Below are 22,050 nucleotides of genomic sequence, written 5' to 3' on the forward strand. Positions count from 1 at the left end.
CTTTAACATCAGTCTTTTGTCTTTTCTGATGCCAGGTGAGTCACAATGTAAAGTACGCCGATGAAATGCAGTGGAATCATGTGAGCATTTGCATGTTGAACAGTGGTTCCATACGCAGCGCCATCGACGAGCGCTACAACAAAGGTAAACTTTTTTCTAGAGGAAGATGTTTTTGTTTGTTGGCTACCGACCGTGGTTAACGCAGGATTGCAATGATTAGTGTTCCACTTCAAACTGCTTAAAGACCTGGTAATGATCAGAACGAGACTCAGTAAAGAGACACATTTTATCCAATAGTAGACTGAGGGCAGCAATGAAAGTGGAGACTGAAGTATAACACTGCAGCATCCAGAGCTACAGTAAGGCACAGATTATTTGTGTCAACCATAGGGCGCACCGGATTATACGGCGCACTGCCGATGAATGGTCATTTTCGATCTTTTTCTTCATATAAAAGGCGCACCGGATTATAGGGCGCAATACAGTAGTCATATTACTATTATTTTTTTCTAAATTGAAACCACTTCCCTGTGGTCTACATAACATGTAAAGGTAGTTTATTTGGTCAAAATATTGCATAGATTATGTTTTACAGATCATTTTTAGGCCGCTTTCTGACAGTCACTTCTGGTTGCGTCGTTCTTATTTACGTGGCTCACCTTCGACGGCGTCTTCCCCCCGTCGTATTTGTTGTAGCGGTGTAGCGTGCAAAGACGGGAGTGGAAGAAGTGTCAAAAGATGGAGCTAATTGTTTTAATGACATTCAGACTTTACCTAAATCAATAACGGAGCAGCATCTCCTCATCCCGAAACAACCACATTGGAAATGTGTCCCGTGAAAAAACGTCCGACCGGAACGTTAATAACTAAAGTTCCTTGGGTGAATAATGTAAACTCACTACACCGGTAGGTTTTAGAGCTTTCATGGCGAGTTTACTGACAGATGTAAGTAAGAACTTTACTCTATATTAGAAATGGCAACAGCGGAAGATGAATGACACATGACAAAAAGATAGAGAAAAAGAAGAAGCTTATCAACGGACACACTACAAAGGTGGACGTGCACAATTTTTCAGGGTTTATGCAGATCCCAAATACTGATTACAGGTACCAGAAGGTAAGAAAAGTTGCTTTGCATAATTTTGTTAAACAAAACACAAGATAATGTCTTACCTTATACACATACCATTATAATACAAGTATGTTTAATATGCCGACAATCCATCAAGCGGTGCAGTTTCATAGCTTCCTAAAGTCGTAAATTATGATATATTTTAAAACATTTTGATTGATTTTTGAGCACCGTGTGTAATGTTCTATATTTTCAATGGAACATATAAAATGTTGTTTACTTGAGTCGCATTGCAATCATACTTCTTACCACATATCTCTTATGTTTGACTGCCATCTACTGGTCACACTTATCATTACACCAGGTACCAAATAAAATTGATTCGAGGTCGGTGAGCCAAACCAGAATTATTCCGTACATTAGGCGCACCGTTGAGATTTGAGGAGGAAACAATATTTTAAGTGCGCCTTATAGTCCGGATAATATGGTACCTTTTAACATTACAATTCTGAATCTGCTCGACCAATGGCGCTACTAGTTTTGCCTATTGGAATGCGCCAATGGCCGAGTAGGTACCGTGCCGTGGGAAAAAGTTGTTTCTCCATGTAGTATTCACAGTAATACATGTGCTTTTTTTCCTCAGGTATCATAACAATGGAGGAAATCCTGACTGTTTTACCGTTCGGCTCAACAATGGACTTGATCCAGATTACGGGAATGACGATGAAAAAGGCATTCGAGCACTCCGTTCGCAGATACGGAGGCATGCATGGAGAATTTCTACAAGTCTCAGGTATCTTGACTTAATTCTCTGAGATTGTTTGAAAACAGGTACTTTACCTGTAAAAAAAAGTCAGTTGTTTGAGTCCCTTCTTAAGCAGTATATTTGGTTAGTACTTGTTTTTTTAATCAGCCTGGCCTAAGCCTAAGGTTTATATGATTAAATAGTAGTCTTTGTGACCACCGCATGGTTTCATATCATTGGACTAGGTTGTAAATTTTAAGTAGGGTAAGTATAAGTGTTTAATACGATTAAACTAATTCATTGTCAATATTTGAGTGGGCCCCAGGACCCGCTGTAGTGGAAAAGTTGGGCTCCGAGGTCAAATAAGGTTAAGAACCCCTGATCTAGACCAGTGTTTTTCATCCTTTTCTGAGGCAATGCACATTTTTTTCATTGAAAAAATTTTGAGGCACACCACCAGCTGAATAGAATTTAAAATTAATCTCAGCAGCTGATATTGACAATAAAAAGTTGTTCTCGCAATTGTTGTTCATGAATTCAAACCATAACCAAGCATGCACCACTATAGCTCTTGGTTCAAAATAGGTGTACTGTCACGACGTGTCACATTACGCCGTACTTATTTTGAAGTTGTTGGTGTTTTCCTGTGTGTAGTGTTTTAGTTCTTGTCTCGCGCTCCTATTTTGTTGTTCATTGTCATGTCATGTATGGATTTACTTTGTGGACGCCGTCTGCTGCTCAACACGCTGTAAGTTTTTGCTGTTGTCCAGCATTCTGTTTTTGTTTATTTTGTAACCAAGTCCCACCCATTGTGTCTTGCTCTTCACCCTTCATTTTACACACTAAAATGTTTTAGTCTTTTATTGACATCTCCCATAAAAATATTGTACCGTGATATTTCGATACCATAACATCCCTTGTTTTAAATGTAGATTAAAATCATCGCCCCACTTTAAAAGGTTGCTGGACATCAAGGCCAATCCAGAAAAAAAATAACACCCTCTTTGGGTCACTACCATAACTTCTATTCACCCTTTTTGCTTTTCCCTTTTCTGTTACTAAAGATCCTCTATCTCTTCCATGTGCAGGAATCCAAGTAGAGTATGACTTATCAAAGCCAGCAAACCAACGAGTGGTTTCCTTGTCGGTGCTCTGCACCAAGTGCAGGGTGCCAAAGTACGAGCCGCTGGACCTGAAGAAGACGTACACCGTGGTCACGCCTTCCTACATAGTGGCCGGCGGTGACAGCTACAACATGATCAAGGAAGAGACCTTGAAGCACAATACAGGTAGGAAAATAATGCTTTACTGCAACATCAATTCATTAAAGTCCTACTGAAATAAGAATTTCTTATTTAAACGGGGATAGCAGGTCCATTCTATGTGTCATACTTGATCATTTCGCGATATTGCCATATTTTTGCTGAAAGGATTTAGTAGAGAACATCCACGATAAAGTTCGCAACTTTCGGTGCTAAAAGAAAAGCCCTGCCTCTACCGGAAGTCGCAGAAGATGACGTCACATGTTGATGGCTCCTCACATATTCACATTGATTTTAATGGGAGCCTCCAACAAAAAGTGCTATTCGTACCGAGAAAACGACAATTTCCCCATTAATTTGAGCGAGGATGAAAGATTCGTGTTTGAGGATATTGATAGCGACGGACTAGAAAAAAAAAAAAAAACGCGATTGCATTGGGACGGATTCCAATTGTTTTTAGACACATTTACTAGGATAATTCTGTGAAATCCCTTATCTTTCTATTGTGTTGCTAGTGTTTTAGTGAGTTTAATAGTACCTGATAGTCGGAGGGGTGTGTCCACGGGTGTCTTGACGCCAATGTCTCAGGGGAGTCAACGGCAGCTATGGACGGCACAAACTCAGCTTTTCTCCGGTAAGAAGCGACTTTTTAACCACAATTCTCTCACCGAAACCTGCTGAATGACATTCCGTCGTGATTCATGTTCGCTTGACCGCGCTCTGATCCATAGTAAAGATTCACCTCCAGGAATTTTAAACAAGGAATCACCGTGTGTTTGTGTGGCTAAAGGCTAAAGCTTCCCAACTCCTTCTTTCTACTTTGACTTCTCCAATATTAATTCAACAAATTGCAAAAGATTAAGCAACACAGATCTCCAAAATACTGTGTAATTATGCCGTTAAAGCAGACGACTTTTAGCTGTGTGTGTGCGCAGCGCTCAAACTTCCTAAAAACCTGTGACGTCTTGCGTACACGTCATCGTTACACGATGTTTTCAAGACGAAACTCCCGGGAAATTTAAAATTGCAATTCAGTAAACTAAAAAGGCCGTACTGGCATGTGTTGCAATGTTAATATTTCATCATTGATATATAAACTATCAGACTGCCTGGTGGGTAGTAGTGGGTTTCAGTAGGCCTTTAAAAACACAGAATTACAGCAACTTTCATGACATTGTGATTTATGTTGTCTGTGCTATACGGCAGATATTATTAATGACTGGTTAGAAGCGATATTCCTCTAATTATATGACATCTGCACGCATATGCACAAATGTGAGCAAGCATACTCTGTGGAATAGTTGGAGTTTCTATTATGCAAGGTGTAGGGATCTAAAGATAAATATTATTAATGACAACCGCCCTAAAACTCCCAGCGGTTAGTGCTATCGTTTTGAATTAAAATGATTGAAAAACCATGATTGATAACTGAACTTACAGTCGTGGTCAGAAGTTTACATACACTTGTAAAGAACATAACGTCATGGCTGTCTTGAGTTTCCAATCATTCCTACAACTCTTATTTTTTTGTTATAGAGTGATTGAAGCACATACTTGTTGGTCACAAAAAACATTCATGACGTTTGGTTCTTTTATGAATTTATTATGGGTCTACTGAAAATGTGAGCAAATCTGCTGGGTCAAAAGTATACATACAACAATGTTAATATTTGGTTACATGTCCCTTGGCAAGTTTCACTGTAATAAGGCCTTCACCTTTTCTCCCCCAAACATATTGCTGGGTATTGTGGCCAAACAGCTACATTTTTGTTACATCTGACCACAGAATTTTCCTCCAGAAAGTCTTATCTTTGTCCATGTAAGGTCAGATGAAACAAAAATTGAGCTGTTTGGCCACAATACCCTGCAATATTTTTGGAGGAGGAAAGTTGAGGCCTTCAATCCCAGGAACACCATGCCATCTAGTCATAAAAATTGGGTGCCACTTTTTTGTAACCGATTTGAAGACAAATGATAAATGCATGCATTATCCTGTTATATCTCACATTCTATATTTCTGCCATCCATTTTGTATATTGTTTAAAAAAAAAAGGTTGTCATAAATGTTACTTAATTCATTAAAAAAATGATACTAAAGAAAACATATTTCTATGCATACAGTGGGGGGAAAAAAAAGTATTTAGTCAGCCACCGATTGTGCAAGTTCTCCCACTTAAAATGATGACAGAGGTCTGTAATTTTCATCATAGGTACACTTCAACTGTGAGAGACAGAATGTGAAAAAAAAAGTCCAGGAATACACATGGTAGGAATTTTAAAGAATTTATTTGTAAATTATGGTGGAAAATAAGTATTTGGTCAACCATTCAAAGCTCTCACTGATGGAAGGAGGTTTTGGCTCAAAATCTCATGATACATGGCCCCATTTATTCTTTCCTTAACAAAGATCAATGGTCCTGTCCCCTTAGCAGAAAAAACAGCCCCAAAGCATGATGTTTCCAACCCCATGCTTCACAGTAGGTATGGTGTTCTTGGGATGCAACTCAGTATTCTTCTTCCTCCAAACACGACGAGTTGAGTTTATACCAAAATGGATACATGGATGATACAGCAGAGGATTGGGAGAATGTCATGTGGTCAGATGAAACCAAAATAGAACTTTTTGGTATAAACTCAACTCGTCGTGTTTGGAGGAAGAAGAATACTGAGTTGCATCCCAAGAACACCAGACCTACTGTGAAGAATGGGGGTGGAAACATGCTTTGAGGCTGTTTTTCTGCTAAGGGGACAGGACCATTGATCCGTGTTAAGGAAAGAATTAATGGTGTTATGTATCGTGAGATTTTGAGCCAAATTCTCCTTCCATCAGTGAGAGTTTTGAATGGTTGACCAAATACTTATTTTCCACCATAATTTACAAATAAATTCTTTAAAATTCTTACAATGTGAATTCCTGGATTTTTTTTTCACATTCCGTCTCTCACAATTGAAGTGTACCTATGATGAAAATTACCAACCTCTGTCATCATTTTAAGTGGAAGAACCTGCACAATTGGTGGCTGACTAAATACTTTTTTGCCCCGCTGTATGTACATTTATGCAGTTTTATTCACTTTCTTCTTTCCTTCATGGATCGAATCTTTACCGCTGCCTGTATTTTTTTTCTATATTTTTATTGTAATATTTTCAGAATGTGTTCTATTTCTGGCCAAAGTAGGACAAAGAAAACAATCTGAAGTTGACTTTATTTTTGGGTTTTAATGCCAGGTTTTTAATACTGTGTGCACAGATTTTCCTCCACGCGGCCCCTAAGCTAAAATGACTTTGACACAACTTTTTTAGTGGGGTTATTCACGATCTGTGGTCAAGCTGCGTAAAGTATGCTATGACATTAACATTGGGTAATAAAGATGAGTCAAATAAGGAGTGGGGGAAAAACATGTTCATCTGTGGCAGCATCATGGAAAGTTAACACTGTAAACAACAACGGTGCATTTAAGGACAGCTGAAGAGAGTCGGCCGCCACAACGCCTGCCAAAACACACTCAGGGAAGCATAAGAAACACAAACATGCAAATTAGTGGCCTTTCTAAGTCTGTCTACTACTTTCTTATACAACTTTCCTAAAAGAAGTTTGTTTATGTACTTTTTGAGCCATTCGACAATAACAGTAAAGTTAGACTTAGACTTTGACCTCCTTTTTATTGTCATTCAAATTCGAACTTTACAGTACAAATAAGAACACAATTTTGTTGCATTAGCTCTTGGTAGTGCAGGATAAAAAAAATAAGGTGCAGATATAAATAAATAGATTACTGTACAGATAAATACATTGCACTTTTTTACATGCATCCATGTTTATGGATGTATATTATATTGTCTTTTTTATTCCAGCGAGTTAATCCATTTCGGGGGGAGTTGAGGGGATAATTTAATTATGATGCGTTCAAGAGTCTTACGGCCTGAGGGAAAAAGCTGTTACAGAACCTGGAGGTTCTGCTACGGAGGCTGCGGAACCTCTTCCTAGAGTCCAGCAGTGAAAAACAGTCCTTGGTGGGGTTGGGAGGAGTCTTTGCAGATTTTCTGAGCCCTGGTCAGGCAGCGGCTTTTTGCGATCTCCTGGATAGGAGGAAGTGGAGTCCTGATGGTTTCCTGCTGGCTCCACTTTGGATGGGACTCTCGCTACTATATTGGATCCACTTTGGACTTGATTCCCACGGTTACATTAGATCCACTATGGATTTGACTTTCACAATATCATGTTAGATCCGCTCGACATCCATTGGGGGGGTGGTTGCCCACATTTGTGGTCCTCTCCAAGGTTTCTCTTAGTCATCATGGTCGACGTCCCGCTGGGGTGAGTTTTTCCTTGCCCTTATGTGGGCCCTACCGAGGATGTTGTTGTGGTTTGTGCAGCCCTTTGAGGCACTTGTGATTTAGGGCTATATAAATAAACATTGATTGATTGATTGATTGATTGATTGATCTTTTCCGCCGTCCTCACCACTCTCTGGAGAGACTTCCAGTCTGACACATTGCAAGCTCCAGTCCAGACAGAGATGCTGTTGGTCAGTAGGCTCTCTATAATGCCTCTGTTGAATGTGGTGAGAATGGGGGGAGGGAGCTGTGCTCTTTTCATCCGATGCAAAGTGATCATGGTTACAAAAACAGTGATGTGAAATTTTCATGTGGTTAGATGCCTCACAAGTTGACATGTCATAACCTTTTTTACCCCTCTCCTGGATTCTCCCAGGTTCACATGGCACGTTCCTTGCAAAAGAGTTAAGGAATGTTTAAAACTTGATGCATTGAGGGCATCGCATGTTTGCAACGTGATGCATTCAGGGCAGCTTGGCGCTTATGTGGCTTCCTCTCACAGTCCAAAAACGGCTGTCCCGAAAGACCCTAAATTACTATGCAGTAGGTGGAGATGGTTGATGGCCGGAGTCCAGACCAGAAATGGGTTTTCACTTTTGAATTGCCACCCGCAGATAAAAACAGGGAAAACGCTCGGCCCCAAAGACGTGGGCAGAGTTATTGGCATTGACCAAAAGCCTGATCACACCATGAGAGGAAATAATAGAAAGATGCATTGTAGGATGAGACCGTTCTCACTTTTTTTGTTATCAGCCCTTTTTGGGATTCATTTCCCAGAGGACTGGCAATGCTGGCTTTGTGTGAATAAGTGCTATATTTTAAAAGCTTTGGGCCCTATTCTCCCTGTTTGCGTGTGTTTTTACAAGCTTCAAGTTATGCAGTTCCTTTTGTACTCTCTCATCCAGCCGGCTCATAGTAAGAAAGGCAAAAGTGCCGAAGGCGGGCGCGTTTCTAATGAGGCGGACTTTGCCGTGCCACATTTTTTTGAGCTGCGTGAAAATCGTGCAACGTGGAGTTTAGAAATCTATTAAAAAAATCACACTTTAAATTTGAAAAGGCTGTGTATTACGCCAGGCTGTTCTAGATGTACAGTCACGGTCAAAAGTTTACATACACTTGTAAAGAACATAATGTCATGGCTGCCTTGAGTTTCGAATAATTTCTACAACTCTTATTTTTTTTGTTTTAGAGTGATTGGCGCACATATTTGTTGGTGACAAAAAACATTCATGAAGTTTGTTTCTTCTTTGAATTTATTATGGGTCTACTGAAAATGTGACCAAATTTGCTGAGTCAAAAGTATACATACAGCAATGTTAATATTTGGTCCCTTGGCAAGTTTCACTGCAATAAGGCGCTTTTGGTAGCCATTCACAAGCTTCTGGCAAGTTTGTCGTTTAATTTTTGATCATTCCTCTTGACAAAATTTTTGTAGTTCAGCTAAATGTGTTAGTTTTCCGGCATGGACTTGTTTCTTCAGCATTGTCCACACATTTAAGTCAGGACTTTGGGAAGGCCATTCTAAAACCTTAATTCAAGCCTTCAATATTTGTTACATTTGACATCACATGGACAAAGATAAGACCTTCTGGAGAAAAGTTCTGTGGTCAGATGAAACTAAAAAATAGCTGTTTGCCCACAATACCCAGCAATATTTTTGGAGGTGAAAAGGTGAGGCCTTTAATCCCAGGAACACCAATGCCTACCGTCAAGCATGGTGGTGGTAGTGTTATGCTCTGGGCCTGTTTTGCTGCCAATGAAACTGGTGCTTTACAGAGAGTAAATGGGGGCAATGAAAAAGGAGGATTACCTCCAAATTCTTCAGGACAACCTAAAATCATCAGTCCGGAGGTTGGTTTTGGGCGCAGTTGGGTGTTCCAGCAGGATAATGACCCCAAACACATGTCAAAAGTGGTAAAGGAATGGCTAAATCAGACTAGAATTAAGTTTTTAGAATGGCCTCCCTATAGTCCTGACTTAAACGTGTAGACCAGGGGTCCCCAACATTTTTGAAACCAAGAGCTACTTCTTGGGTACTGATTAATGCAAAGGGCTCCCAGTTTGATACACACTTAAATATATTGCCAGAAATAGCCAATCTGCTCAATTTACCTTTAATAAATAAATCTATATATATTTAAAAAATGGTATTTCTGTCTGTCATTCTGTCGTACATGTTTTTCCCTTTTATGGAAGGTTTTTTGTTTTATAGAATTTTGATGACATGTTTTAAATAGGTTAAAATCCAATCTGCACTTTGATAGAATATATAACAAATTGGACCAAGCTATATTTGTAACAAAGACAAATCATTATTTCTTCTAGATTTTCCAGAACAAAAATTTTAAAAGAAATTCAAAAGACTTTGAAATAAGATTTAAATTTGATTCTACAGTTTTTCTAGATTTGCCAGAATATTTTCTTTTAATTTTAATCATAAGTTTGAAGAAATATTTCACAAATATTCTTCATCGAAAAAACAGAAGCTAAAATGAAGAATCAAATTAAAATGTATTTATTATTCTTTACAATAAAAAAAAATGTACTTGAACATTGATTTAAATTGTCAGGAAAGAAGAGGAAGGAATTTAAAATGTAAAAATGTATATGTGTTTAAAAATCCTAAAATCATTTTTCCATCCATCCATCCATTCTCTACCGCTTATTCCCTTTTGGGGTCGCGGGGGGTGCTGGCGCCTATCTCAGCTACAATCGGGCGGAGGGCGGGGTACATCCTGGACAAGTCCCCACCTCATCGCAGGGCTAACACAGATAGACAGACAACATTCACACTCACATTCAGAATCATTTTTAAGGTTGTATTTTTTTTTTCTCTAAAATTGTTTTTCTGAAGGTTATAAGAAGCAAAGTAAAAAAAAATAATAATAATTGATTTAAACAAGTGAAGACCAAGTCTTTTGAAATATTTTCTTGGATTTTCAAATTCTATTTGACTTTTGTCTCTCTTAGAATTAAAAATGTCGCGCAAATCGAGACCAGCTTGCTAGTAAATAAAAAAAAATAAAAAAAATAGACGCATCTCACTGGTAAGTGCTGCTATTTGAGCTATTTTTAGAACAGGCCAGCGGGCGTCTCATCTGGTCCTTACAGGCGACCTGGTGCCCACGGGCACCGCGTTGGTGTAGACAATGCTGAAGAAACAAGTCCATGACAGAAAATCAACTAATTTAGCTGAACTGCATTCATTTTGTCAAGGGAGGTGGTCAAACATTCAACCAGAAGCTTGTGGATGGCTACCAAAAGCGCCTTATTGCAGGAAAACTTGCCAAGGGACATGTAACCAAATATTAACATTGCTGTATGAATACTTTTGACCCAGCAGATTTGATCACATTTTCAGTAGACCCGTAATAAATTCATAAAAGAAGCAAACTTCATGAATGTTTTTTGTGACCAACAAGTATGTGCTCCAATCACTCTATCACACAAAAAAAAGAGTTGTATAAATTATTAGAAATTCAAGACAGCCATGACATTATTTTCTTTACAAGCTCAGTGGCCTTGAGGTTAGAGTGTCCGCCCTTTGACTGGGAGGTCATGATTTCAGACTTTGGCCGAGTTATACCAAAGACTAAAAAAAAATGGGACCCATTACGTCCCTGCTTGGCACTCAGCATCAAGGGTTGGAATTGGGGGTTAAATCACCAAATGATTGACTACAATAGGGCCCCACAGGACACTGGATTCCAGTTAACTGAAATACCACAACACTGGATATTGTTCAGATAGGTTAAATTTAAGAACTTGCACACAAAGCAACACTGGAGGTGACTATGACGTGTGCATTTGCCGCGCACGTGTATTAAGTCGCGTTGCACCGGTTGACGAAGGGGGGGAGGGGGGTGGGGGGGGGGTCTTAAACGACAGTTGTGTGTGTGTGTGTGTGGACAAGGATAAGGTTAGGTGGGATTTACCCAGGATAACCTCAGCCGACTTAGGGGCTTTAGTGTTCAGGCTTTCCCTTTCCCAGGTTAATTCTTTATTTTGTTATGTCCAAATAAAGCAAGGAGACAATAATTGAAGTTTAACAATTTGTTTTATAAACTGAGTAAGTACAATCATTGGCAATACCCGCACTGGAGAAAAGCCCAAGCTCTACAAAGTCCGGTGCGTTTTCCCCTGATGGTCCCTTATGTGATTTTGTCCATTCTGCTACCTATCCCAAGCAGAGTTGCTCAGGCTTTAGCCCAACGAAACCAAAAGTTAAACTCTGTGTGTGCTTCATCGAAACTGGGAAGTATGCGTAAAGATACAAACACAAGGTGAGAATGATTATGTTTCGCTCCTCGAGCGGAAATGAGTACACACAGAATGACTCCATCCTGATACACAGCAAAAAAAATCCTCTGTGCATCATTAAAGTTTGTCTAAGCCTATTTCATTCCTCTAAGGTGGAAAATATTCCTCTTAATATTAGGAATTATGTCTACTCATGACGTGTCAGGGTGGGCTTGAACAGCTGTTTTAGTGCTTTTGTGTGCTTGAAAGGAGGAGCGTGCCAACAGACCGTGAATGTCAAAAATAAACTGAATCAATAGATAAGACACTACATTTTTATGTACAGTGGGGCAAAAAAGTATTTAGTCAGCCACCGATTGTGCAAGTTCTCCCACTTAAAATGATGACAGAGGTCTGTAATTTTCATCATAGGTACACTTCAATTGTGAGGGACAGAATGTGAAAAAAATCCCAGGAATTCACATTATAGGAATTTTAAATAATTTATTTGTAAATTATGGTGGAAAATAAGTATTTGGTCAACCATTCAAAGCTCTCACTGATGGAAGGAGGTTTTGGCTCAAAATCTCACGATACATGGCCCCATTCATTCTTTCCTTGACACGGATCAATCGTCCTGTCCCCTTAGCAGAAAAACAGCCCCAAAGCATGATGTTTCCGACCCCATGCTTCACAGTAGGTATGGTGTTCTTGGGATGCAACTCAGTATTCTTCTTCCTCCAAACACGAGGAGTTGAGTTTATACCAAAATGGATACATGGATGATACAGCAGAGGATTGGGAGAATGTCATGTGGTCAGATGAAACCAAAATAGAACTTTTTGGTATAAACTCAACTCGTCGTGTTTGGAGGAAGAAGAATACTGAGTTGCATCCCAAGAACACCATACCTACTGTGAAGCAGGGGGATGGAAACATCATGCTTTGGGGGCTTTTTTTCTGCTAAGGGGACAGGACGATTGATCCGTGTTAAGGAAAGAATGAATGGGGCCATGTATCGCGAGATTTTGAGCCAAAGCCTCCTTCCATCGGTGAGAGCTTTGAATGGTTGACCAAATACTTATTTTCCACCATAATTTACAAATAAATTCTTTAAAATTCCTACAATGTGAATTCCTGGATTTTTTTTCGACATTCTGTCTCCCACAGTTGAAGTGTACCTATGATGAAAATTACAGACCTCTGTCATCATTTTAAGCGGGAGAACTTGTACAATCGGTGGCTGACTAAATACTTTTTTGCCCCTCTGTATTTTCTGTAAAAGAGTCACACAGTTCAATGGTGGCCTCACCAGCTAAAAGCACTACATGCATTGTATTATGTGGGATGTACACACAACCTTCAAGTACAATACAATGTTTAATATTCCAAGGAACAAAATAACGTAATTTGTCGTTAAAAAAGGTAGAAGGCTCGATTGGACTGGGAACGGCTCCATTTAAGGGTTTCTGCCACCCAGAGTGCACATCTTGGATGAAGGCACGCAGTGACGGAGTTCAGTCGGAATCTCTGCAATTGTGCAGCTTTTTTCACTTTTAAGCACATGTGCAAATAGCAAATAACAATAGAATAGGACAAATATGTGAGACGTCAATCTAGATCATGTTGAATTGATGGAGTCTGTATGGAAAGCACAGGCAGTACACTTCCAGAGCTGTTTGACACGTGAATAATCTCTGTATAAATAGGGCTCTGACAATGGGGAAACTTCAAAGACAAGCAAGCTGAACTCAAAGGAAAATAGTCGAGAGAAACAACTTGAGACAAGCCCTCTGGACAAGACACAGGTCTGGGAATGCAAGAGAGTCCAAGGAGCTGATTGGCTGGATGCTAAAGCGGTTGGGGCTGAAGACACAAATGTGGATTTAACTCTATAAATTTTAAATTGAAAAATAAAATAGAAAAGTCTGTGATTGTCCTACTAGAATTTACTAGTTTAAAAAAAAAAAGTTTATTAGTTTGGGTTTTTACTCGGGGTGTGAGAAAAAATCGATTCGAATACGAATGAAATCGTTTATGTTGTGCGATTCAGAATCGATTCTCATTTTTTTAAAATCGATTTTTTTTTTTAATTGTATTTTTTATTTATTTTTTTTTTTTTTTATCAACCCAACAAACCACTACACAGCAATACCATAACAATGCAATCCAATTCCAAAACCAAACCTGACCCAGCAACACTCAGAACTGCAATAAACAGAGCAATTGAGAGAAGACACAAACACGACACAGAACAAACCAAAAGTAGTGAAACAAAAATGAATAATATCAACAACAATATCAATATTAGTTATAATTGCAGCATAGCTGTGATTAAAAATCCCCCTGACATTATCATTAGACATTTATAAAAAAAAAAAAAAGTGTCACAGTGACTTACACTTGCATCGCATCTCATAAGCTTGACAACACACTGTGTCCAATGTTTTCACAAACATAAAAAAGTCATATATTTTTGGTTCGTTTAATAGTTAAAACAAATTTACATTATTGCAATCAGTTGATAAAACATTGTCCTTTACAATTATAAAACCTTTTTAAAAAAAAAAAATACTACTCTGCTAGCATGTCAGCAGACTGGGGTAGATCCTGCTGAAATCCTATGTATTGAATGAATACAGAATCGTTTTGAATCGGAAAAATATCGTTTTTAAATCGAATCGAATCGAAAAAAGTCGATATATTATCGAATCGTGACCCCAAGAATCGATATTGAATCGAATCGTGGTACACCCAAAGATTCACAGCCCTAGTTTTTACGAACAAACAAGGCAATGGGTACAGTGCAAAATAAACAGTATAGTGCTTAGCTTTGTGCAACTACCGCAAATTCCGTACTATGAGCAGATCCTTTTTTCCTACACTTGGAACTCTGCGACTTATAAGACAGTGCGGCTAATTTATGGGGGGGTTTTTTGGTGACCATAATGCAAGTGGACATAGGAAGGAAGGGCTAGGCTAGGAACCTTTAGAAGGGCTTTGACGAGGCTTGGGGGGAAGAAGAGTAGGCAGCTAGTTCAAGGCGAGGTGAGGGCAGCGGCGGAGGGGGAAAGGTACACCGAAGCAGTAGGAATGTCACGTCAGGGGGTCTGGACAAAATGGGAACAAACTGTGGAGAGGAAGGATCACTTGGGCGGATCTCTGGCAGGCAGAGCCACACCGCATCAAGTTCCTAGTTCAGGCAGTCTACGACGTCCTCTCCAGACCATCCAACCTGCACACCTGGGGTTTGGCCGATACACCAGAATGTGCCCTGTGCAAGAGAAAGGGAACTCCTGAGCTGCTTTCCAAAAGCTTTGGGGGAAGGCCGGTATCGCTGGCAGCATGACCAGGTGCTCAAAACAATCGCGGAGGGCATCCAGGTTAACATCAACAGCTGCCGGAGGTCAAATCCCTCCAAGCTAACCATTAGCTTCATCAGGGCCGGAGAGAAACCAGAAAGGTGGTCGGGGACGTGGTTAAGAGGGAAGGAGTATATTTACAGCTAGAATTCACCAAGTCAAGTATTTCATATATATATAAATAAGAGAAATACTTGAATTTCAGTGTTCATTTATTTACACATAGCCCTGTGATGAGGTGGCAACTTGTCCAGGGTGTACACCGCCTTCCGTCCAATTGTAGCTGAGATAGGCACCTGCGACCCCAAAGGTAATAAATGGTAGAAAATGGATGGTTGGATGGATTTATTTACACAAATACACACACATAACACTCATTGTTATGTGTGTGTGCCGCTGCCCTCACCTCGCCTTGAACTAGCTGCCTACTCTTCTTCCCCCCAAGCCTCGTCAAAGCCCTTCTAAAGGTTCCTAGCCTAGCCCTTCCTTCCTATGACCACTTCAACCCTTAACTCATTGTTGAGTTAAGGGTTGAATTGTCCATCCTTGTTCTATTCTCTGTCACTATTTTTCTAACCATGCTGAACACCCTCTCTGATGATGCGTTGCTGTGTGGCGCACACAAAAGTGCTTTCATCAAATGCACTAGAGTCTGGAATCTTCCATCTCTCCCTAGCTTGGCCCAAAACCGGTCAATCTTTGCTTCCTGAGGAAGATCTTCACTGCCAAGCAGTTGATAGTCCACTGCTTCTTCCCGTAGGCTATCCAGGTCCAATCGCAGCTGCGGCTTGGAACTTACAAGCGTAATTCTTCATCTTACTCGTCGTCGCCATGGCTGTATCTTCCTCGTTCTTCTGCTTCGTCTCTCTAAAAGCCGTAGATGTTATTGTCACATATGCATGTACAGTAGATGGCAGTATTGTCCCGTTTAAGAGTGTCACAACATTGCTGTTTACGGCAGACGAACCGCTATACGGTAGACAAAAACGTCACTGCTGTTGTTGTGTGTTGTTATCGCGCTAGGAGGACGTTAGTGAAACTGCCTAACAATAAACCCACATAAGAAACCAAGAACTCGCCCTCGATCATTCTACAGTTATAAAATCATTGGGCAGGCTCGCTGTTTATATTGTGGGAAAGTGGACGTGAAAACAGGCTGTCGACACGTCACTCAGGTCTGCATGGAGCTGGAGGGGGCGTGGCCTCCAGCTCCGCCTGAATTTCGAGAGATTTTCGGGAGAAAATTTGTCCTGGGAAGTTTTCGGGAAAGGCGCTGAATTTCGGGAGTCTCCTGGAAAATCCGGGAGGGTTGGCAAGTATGCCGTATCGTATGTGAAAACTGTTAACAAATGTGGGACAGGCACAGTAAAAAGTAGTGTTTTACTTTATGAACAGTTCTCTTCTCAGCGTCACTTCTATTTTGAGGCCTTTTTTTGAAGGAAACTATTAATTTAAGACCAACAAAATGACAAATCCGATAAAAACCTTTGTTTATTTGGAACAGGTTTTCCCAAATATCTTATATTGATGTATAAATAACCCTAATAATAAAGAGCAAGCAAGCACGCACTAACCCCTGTTCCACCGTGCTGCCCGAACAAAACTTTGGAAATTCTAGTTGGTTATTTAGTCATTTGTCTGTCTTTTTGTTAGTTAGCAAACATATTTCCAAAAGTTATTTACATTAAACATTTAGGATTTTTTTCACGAACAAGTGTTTCGATTCTGGGGGCGATCCGGATCATTTCTACTATGTTACCTTACAGTGTGTTGATGTTACAAGCCTCAAATTCACTATCTGCAAATGCTCGCGGCCCCGCCTCCACCGACGGAGACAAAGACAGGGGATGCCTGACAAGAGGATTCGGTCTGTTAATTTCATTTCGTGGTAGATTTAGCTCAAAAAGTTATGGGTGGGTTTAATGAAAATTTCAGGAAATGTCAGAATGGGATAAGGAACAAGTAATTAGATTTTGGGGTTGATCCATATCATATTACTACTACATACTATTTATATATATAAAAAAAAAAAATATATATATATATATATATATATATATATATATATATATATATATACACACACACTATATTTAATCTGACATCACATGGACAAAGATAAGACCTTCTGAAGGAAAGTTCTGTGGTCAGATGAAACAAAAATGTAGCTGTTTGGCCACAATACCCAGCGATATGGTTGGAGGAGAAAAGGTGAGGCCTTTTAATCCCAGGAACGCCATCCCTACTGTCACGCATGGTGGTGGTAGTATTATGTTCTGGGCCTGTTTTGCTGCCAATGGGACTGGTGCTTTACAGGCAGTAAATGGGGGCAATGAAAAAGGAGGATTACCTCCAAATTCTTCAGGACAACCTAAAATCAGCTTGGAGGTTGGGTCTTGGATGTAGTTGGGTGTTCCAACAGGACAATGACCCTAAACACACGTCAAAAGTGGCAAAGGATTGGCTAAACCAGGCTAGAATTAAGGTTTTAGAATTGCTTTCACAAAGTCCTGACTTAAATGTTGAACACTAACTTATAATAATAATTTAATTGATTGATTGATTGATACTTTTATTAGTAGATTGCACAGTTCAGTACATATTCCGTACAATTGACCACTAAATGGTAACACCCGAATAAGTTTTTCAACTTGTTTAAGTCGGGGTCCACGTTAATCAATTCATGGTACAAATGTATACTATCAACATAATACAGTCATCACACAGGTTAATCATCATAGTATATACATTGAATTATTTACATTATTTACAATCCGGGGGGTGGGATGAGGAGCTTTGGTTGATATCAGAACTTCAGTCATCAACAATTGCATCAACAGAGAAATGTGGACATTGAAACAGTGTAGGTCTTATTTAGTAGGATATGTACAGCCAGCAGAGAACATAGTGAGTTCACATAGCATAAGAACAAGTATATACATTAGAAGTACATTTGAGTTGTTTATAATCCGGGGAGATGGGACGTGAATGGAGGAGGGTATTAGTAAAGTGTTGAAGTTGCCTGGAGGTGTTGTTTTAGAGCGGTTTTGAAGGAATATAATTCACCCCTTTACAATATCCTGCCCTAATACCCTACTGTGCAATACTACTCTTCGAGTGCAATACGTCCGACACTGATTGTTATTTATTACTTCGGTACTCTTGTCTTGTTCTGTATATTGTACAGTGTTTTGTATTTCTATAGTGTTTTGTATATTGTACAGGATTGCTTGTTATTTTTATTGGATAGTAGTCTGTTTATTTCAATTGTTAGTTGTTCCTTTATTTCCTCTTGTGTTATTTATTTTACCCCATATTTGTTCCCACAACCGCACCTTAAGTTGGAGTCTTTAATCTCGTTATATGCAAATATAATGACCATCAATTATATTCTATTCTATTATATTCTTCTAAACGTGTAGACAATGTTGAATAAACAAGTCCAGGTCAGAAAACCAACAAATTTAGCTGAACTGCACCAATCTTGTCAAAAGGAGTGGTCAAAAATGCAACCAGAAGCTTGCCAGAAGCTTGTTGATGGCTACCAGAATCGCCTTATTGCAATGAAACTTGCCAAGGCACATGTAACCAAATATTAACATTGCTGTACGTATACTTTTGACCCAGCAGATTTGATCCCATTTTCAGAAGACCTAAAATAAATTCATAAAAGAGCCAAACTTCATGAATGTTTTTTGTATGTGCTCCAATCACTCTATCACAAAAAAATAAGAGTTGTAGAAAGTATTGGAAACTCAAGACAGCCATCTTTGCAAGTGTATGTAAACTTTTGACCTCGACTGTATATACCTTACCCTATGTTTAGGTTACAAGCCTCAACTTCTCTCTGCGTTTATGCTAGTGATCCCGCCTCCACCCACAGAGACACGAGGGTTAACTGTTTTTTTTTACTCTTCTATAGCTAGCTCAAAAACGGTGGATTTTGATGACATTTTCAGAAAATGTCATAAAATTGAATAAAGAACAAGTGATTAATGATTGGAGCTGATCTGGATCGCTGTCTGGATTCAGTTTTTTTTTTTTTTTTTCAAAGGATTTCTCACTATTGGGCGATGGGGCTTGGCGGAGGTCTGTGCTCTTGAGTTTGTTTAGTTTATTTAAAGGCCTACTGAAATGAGATTTTCTTATTCAAACGGGGATAGCAGGTCCATTCTATGTGTCATATTTGATCATTTTGCGATATTGCCATATTTTTGCTGAAAGGATTTAGTAGAGAACATCCACGATAAAGTTCGCAACTTTTGGTGCTGATAAAAAAGCCTTGCCTTTACCGGAAGTGGCAGACGATGTGCGCGTGACATCACGGGTTGTGGAGCTCCTCACATTTTGATCACAACTGTACACTGCTTACCACCCACAGCTTTCTTCTTTGATGTCTCCATTATTCACTGAACAAATTGCCAAAGATTTAGCAACACAGATGTCCAGAATACTATGGAATTATGCGATGAAAACTGACGACTTATAGCTGGGAACGGTGCTGGAACAAAATGTCTTCTACAATGCATGACGTCACGCGCACGTGTCATCATACCGAGACGTTTAAACAGGATACTTCGGCGCGAAATTTAAAATTGCAATTTAGTAAACTAAAAAGGCCGTATTGGCATGTGTTGCAATGTTAATATTTCATCATTGATATACAAACTATCAGACCGCCTGGTCGGTAGTAGTGGGTTTCAGTAGGCCTTTAAGCTACATTGTGTAAAGTTTTTAAGCTATTTCAAATAACTTGCTTGTTTTAATTTAATATTTTTGTTTTGTCTTGCAGGGGATATGGACATTTCGGTTTTGTCCAATTACATCAAAGAAATGAAACGAGTCTACCCAGCGGTGGAAGGTCGCATCAAGTTCAGGAACTCTGCGGCGCTTGCGGCCCAAAGCCTCTGCCCTCTGCTGCTGAGTTTATGTCTGAGTCTGCCATTCTGGTTATGAGGCATTTAGGAGACTCAGGTAGGTTTTTATCCTAGGGGCAAATTCAATAGCCAGCCACGGGAACGTCGGGGCTGATTTATTATAAATATGTTCCTTACATTTCTTGACTTTGAAGTGGGATATAGTTATTTCCACCAGGCATGTATTATTTGACACATAGTTGCTATTTAAGCCTGCACTGTACCATGCAGTCATCTCACGCACATTTAGAGGCGTTGGTGGCTGTAAATCATGCTGATTAGGACCAATCGTTCGTCACCTACTGTTTGCAAGAAAATGGACGAAGTTCGAAGTTAAAAGAACATTTTATCAACATTTTTTAAAATATAGTGTTTTATTTCAATCATTGCATACAGTGGGGCAAAAAAGTATTTAGTCAGCCACTGATTGTGCAAGTTCTCCCACTTAAAATGATGACAGAGGTCTGTAAGTTTCATCATAGGTACACTTCAAGTTGTATTTTGGTTTCATCTGAGCACATGACATTCTCCCAATCCTCTGCTGTATCATCCATGTATCCATTTTGGTATAAACTCAACTCGTCGTGTTTGGAGTAAGAAGAATACTGAGTTGCATCCCAAGAACACCATACCTACTGTGAAGCATGGGGGTGGAAACATCATGCTTTGGGGGCAGTTTTTCTGCTAAGGGGACAGGACGATTGATCCGTGTTAAGGAAAGAATGAATGGGGCCATGTATCGTGAGATTTTGAGCTAAAACCTCCTTCCATCAGTGAGAGCTTTGAATGGTTGACCAAATACTTATTTTCCACCATAATTTACAAATAAATTCTTTAAAATTCCTACAATGTGAATTCCTGGGGAAAAAAAATCACGTTCTGTCCCTCACAGTTGAAGTGTACCTATGATGAAAATTACAGACCTCTGTCATCATTTTAAGTGGGAGAACTTGCACAATCGGTGGCTGACTAAATACTTTTTTGCCCCACTGTATATTAGATGGTATGCAATAGATTAGTTTAAGTCATATTGTATTTAAGACGCTTGTGATTAAGGGTTATATAAATAAACATTGATTGATTTATTCTTATTTTTTGTAACAGAAAGTCTCCCAATGATTAGTGAGGGTTTTTTTTGTAAAAAAGGCGATTATTATGCCCACAATTTTATATCAATGTGGGAAATATATGTTTTGTGAGATTGTTTAATATCATTTGCAGAAGTAATTGTTGTACCTGCACATAGTTGCACTTCATGCTACTCAATAGTATTTAATGAACTATTAAAGGCTAGAGTACTATATCAATATGTTCACTGCTTATTGTGTTTCTTAACCAGAAGTGGGTAGTAACGTGCTACATTTTCTCCGTTACATCTACTTGAGTAACTTTTGGGATAAATTGTACTTCTAAGAGTAGTTTTAATGCAACATACTTTTGCTTGAGTATATTTATAGAGAAGAAACGCTACTTTTACTCCGCTCTATTTATCTACATTCAGCTCGCTACTGATTTTTATCGATTTGTTAATGCACGCTTTGTTTTATTTGGTGTGTCAGACAGACCTTCAAAGTAGGATCTATCACATGCCTGCATTTCACCAATCAAATGCAGTCACTGGTGACGTTTGCTCCGTTTCACCAATCAAACAGAGCCAGGCGGTCACATGATTAACTGCACATTTTTTTATTTTTTTTTTTAAAGAAACCTCTACTTATAAATTTTAACATCTACAAACAGTTGAAAATAATAATCAAAGTAAGTACAAAACAGTATAAAAAAATGTACAAAACAGGGCCAGGGGTTTTTAAATTCAAAGTAACTAAAATAGAATGCAAAAAAATATATATACTGTATATAAAATAAAGTGCAAAGCCATAGGCTCACTCAATCTCAGTAAATAACTTAAATTTGGAACACAGCATCATTGTTTTAATGTAGAGTTGTAAATCTTTTTTAAAGGCACAAAAAACAAGTAGGGTATTGAGAAACTTACATTTATGAATATAAAACTTAGCCAATAGTATAATGAGGTGGCAAAGGTCAAATTTGTTGTCAAATATTTTTTAATACAGTGTAAAACCAAATATATATTATTTAATATATATTATTGTTC

The 22,050-nt window shown here is 39.0% G+C and overlaps 1 protein-coding gene across 1 annotated transcript in view; it reads left to right on the plus strand.

Annotated features, from left to right (window-relative positions):
- The window catches only part of nt5e (5'-nucleotidase, ecto (CD73)), a 64,185-nt gene extending 42,944 nt beyond the window's left edge, over positions 1–21,241 (plus strand). Inside the window, exons 7-10 of the mRNA XM_061893791.1 lie at positions 36–144; positions 1,716–1,865; positions 2,906–3,106; positions 19,811–21,241. Coding sequence (XP_061749775.1) covers positions 36–144; positions 1,716–1,865; positions 2,906–3,106; positions 19,811–19,974 — 624 coding nt within the window. The 3' untranslated portion in view covers positions 19,975–21,241. The remainder of the gene's footprint in view (positions 1–35; positions 145–1,715; positions 1,866–2,905; positions 3,107–19,810) is intronic.
- Positions 21,242–22,050: the final 809 nt, after the last annotated feature.

The sequence above is a fragment of the Nerophis ophidion genome, linkage group LG03 (genome assembly GCF_033978795.1).
Source record: "Nerophis ophidion isolate RoL-2023_Sa linkage group LG03, RoL_Noph_v1.0, whole genome shotgun sequence".
NCBI lineage: Eukaryota > Metazoa > Chordata > Actinopteri > Syngnathiformes > Syngnathidae > Nerophis > Nerophis ophidion.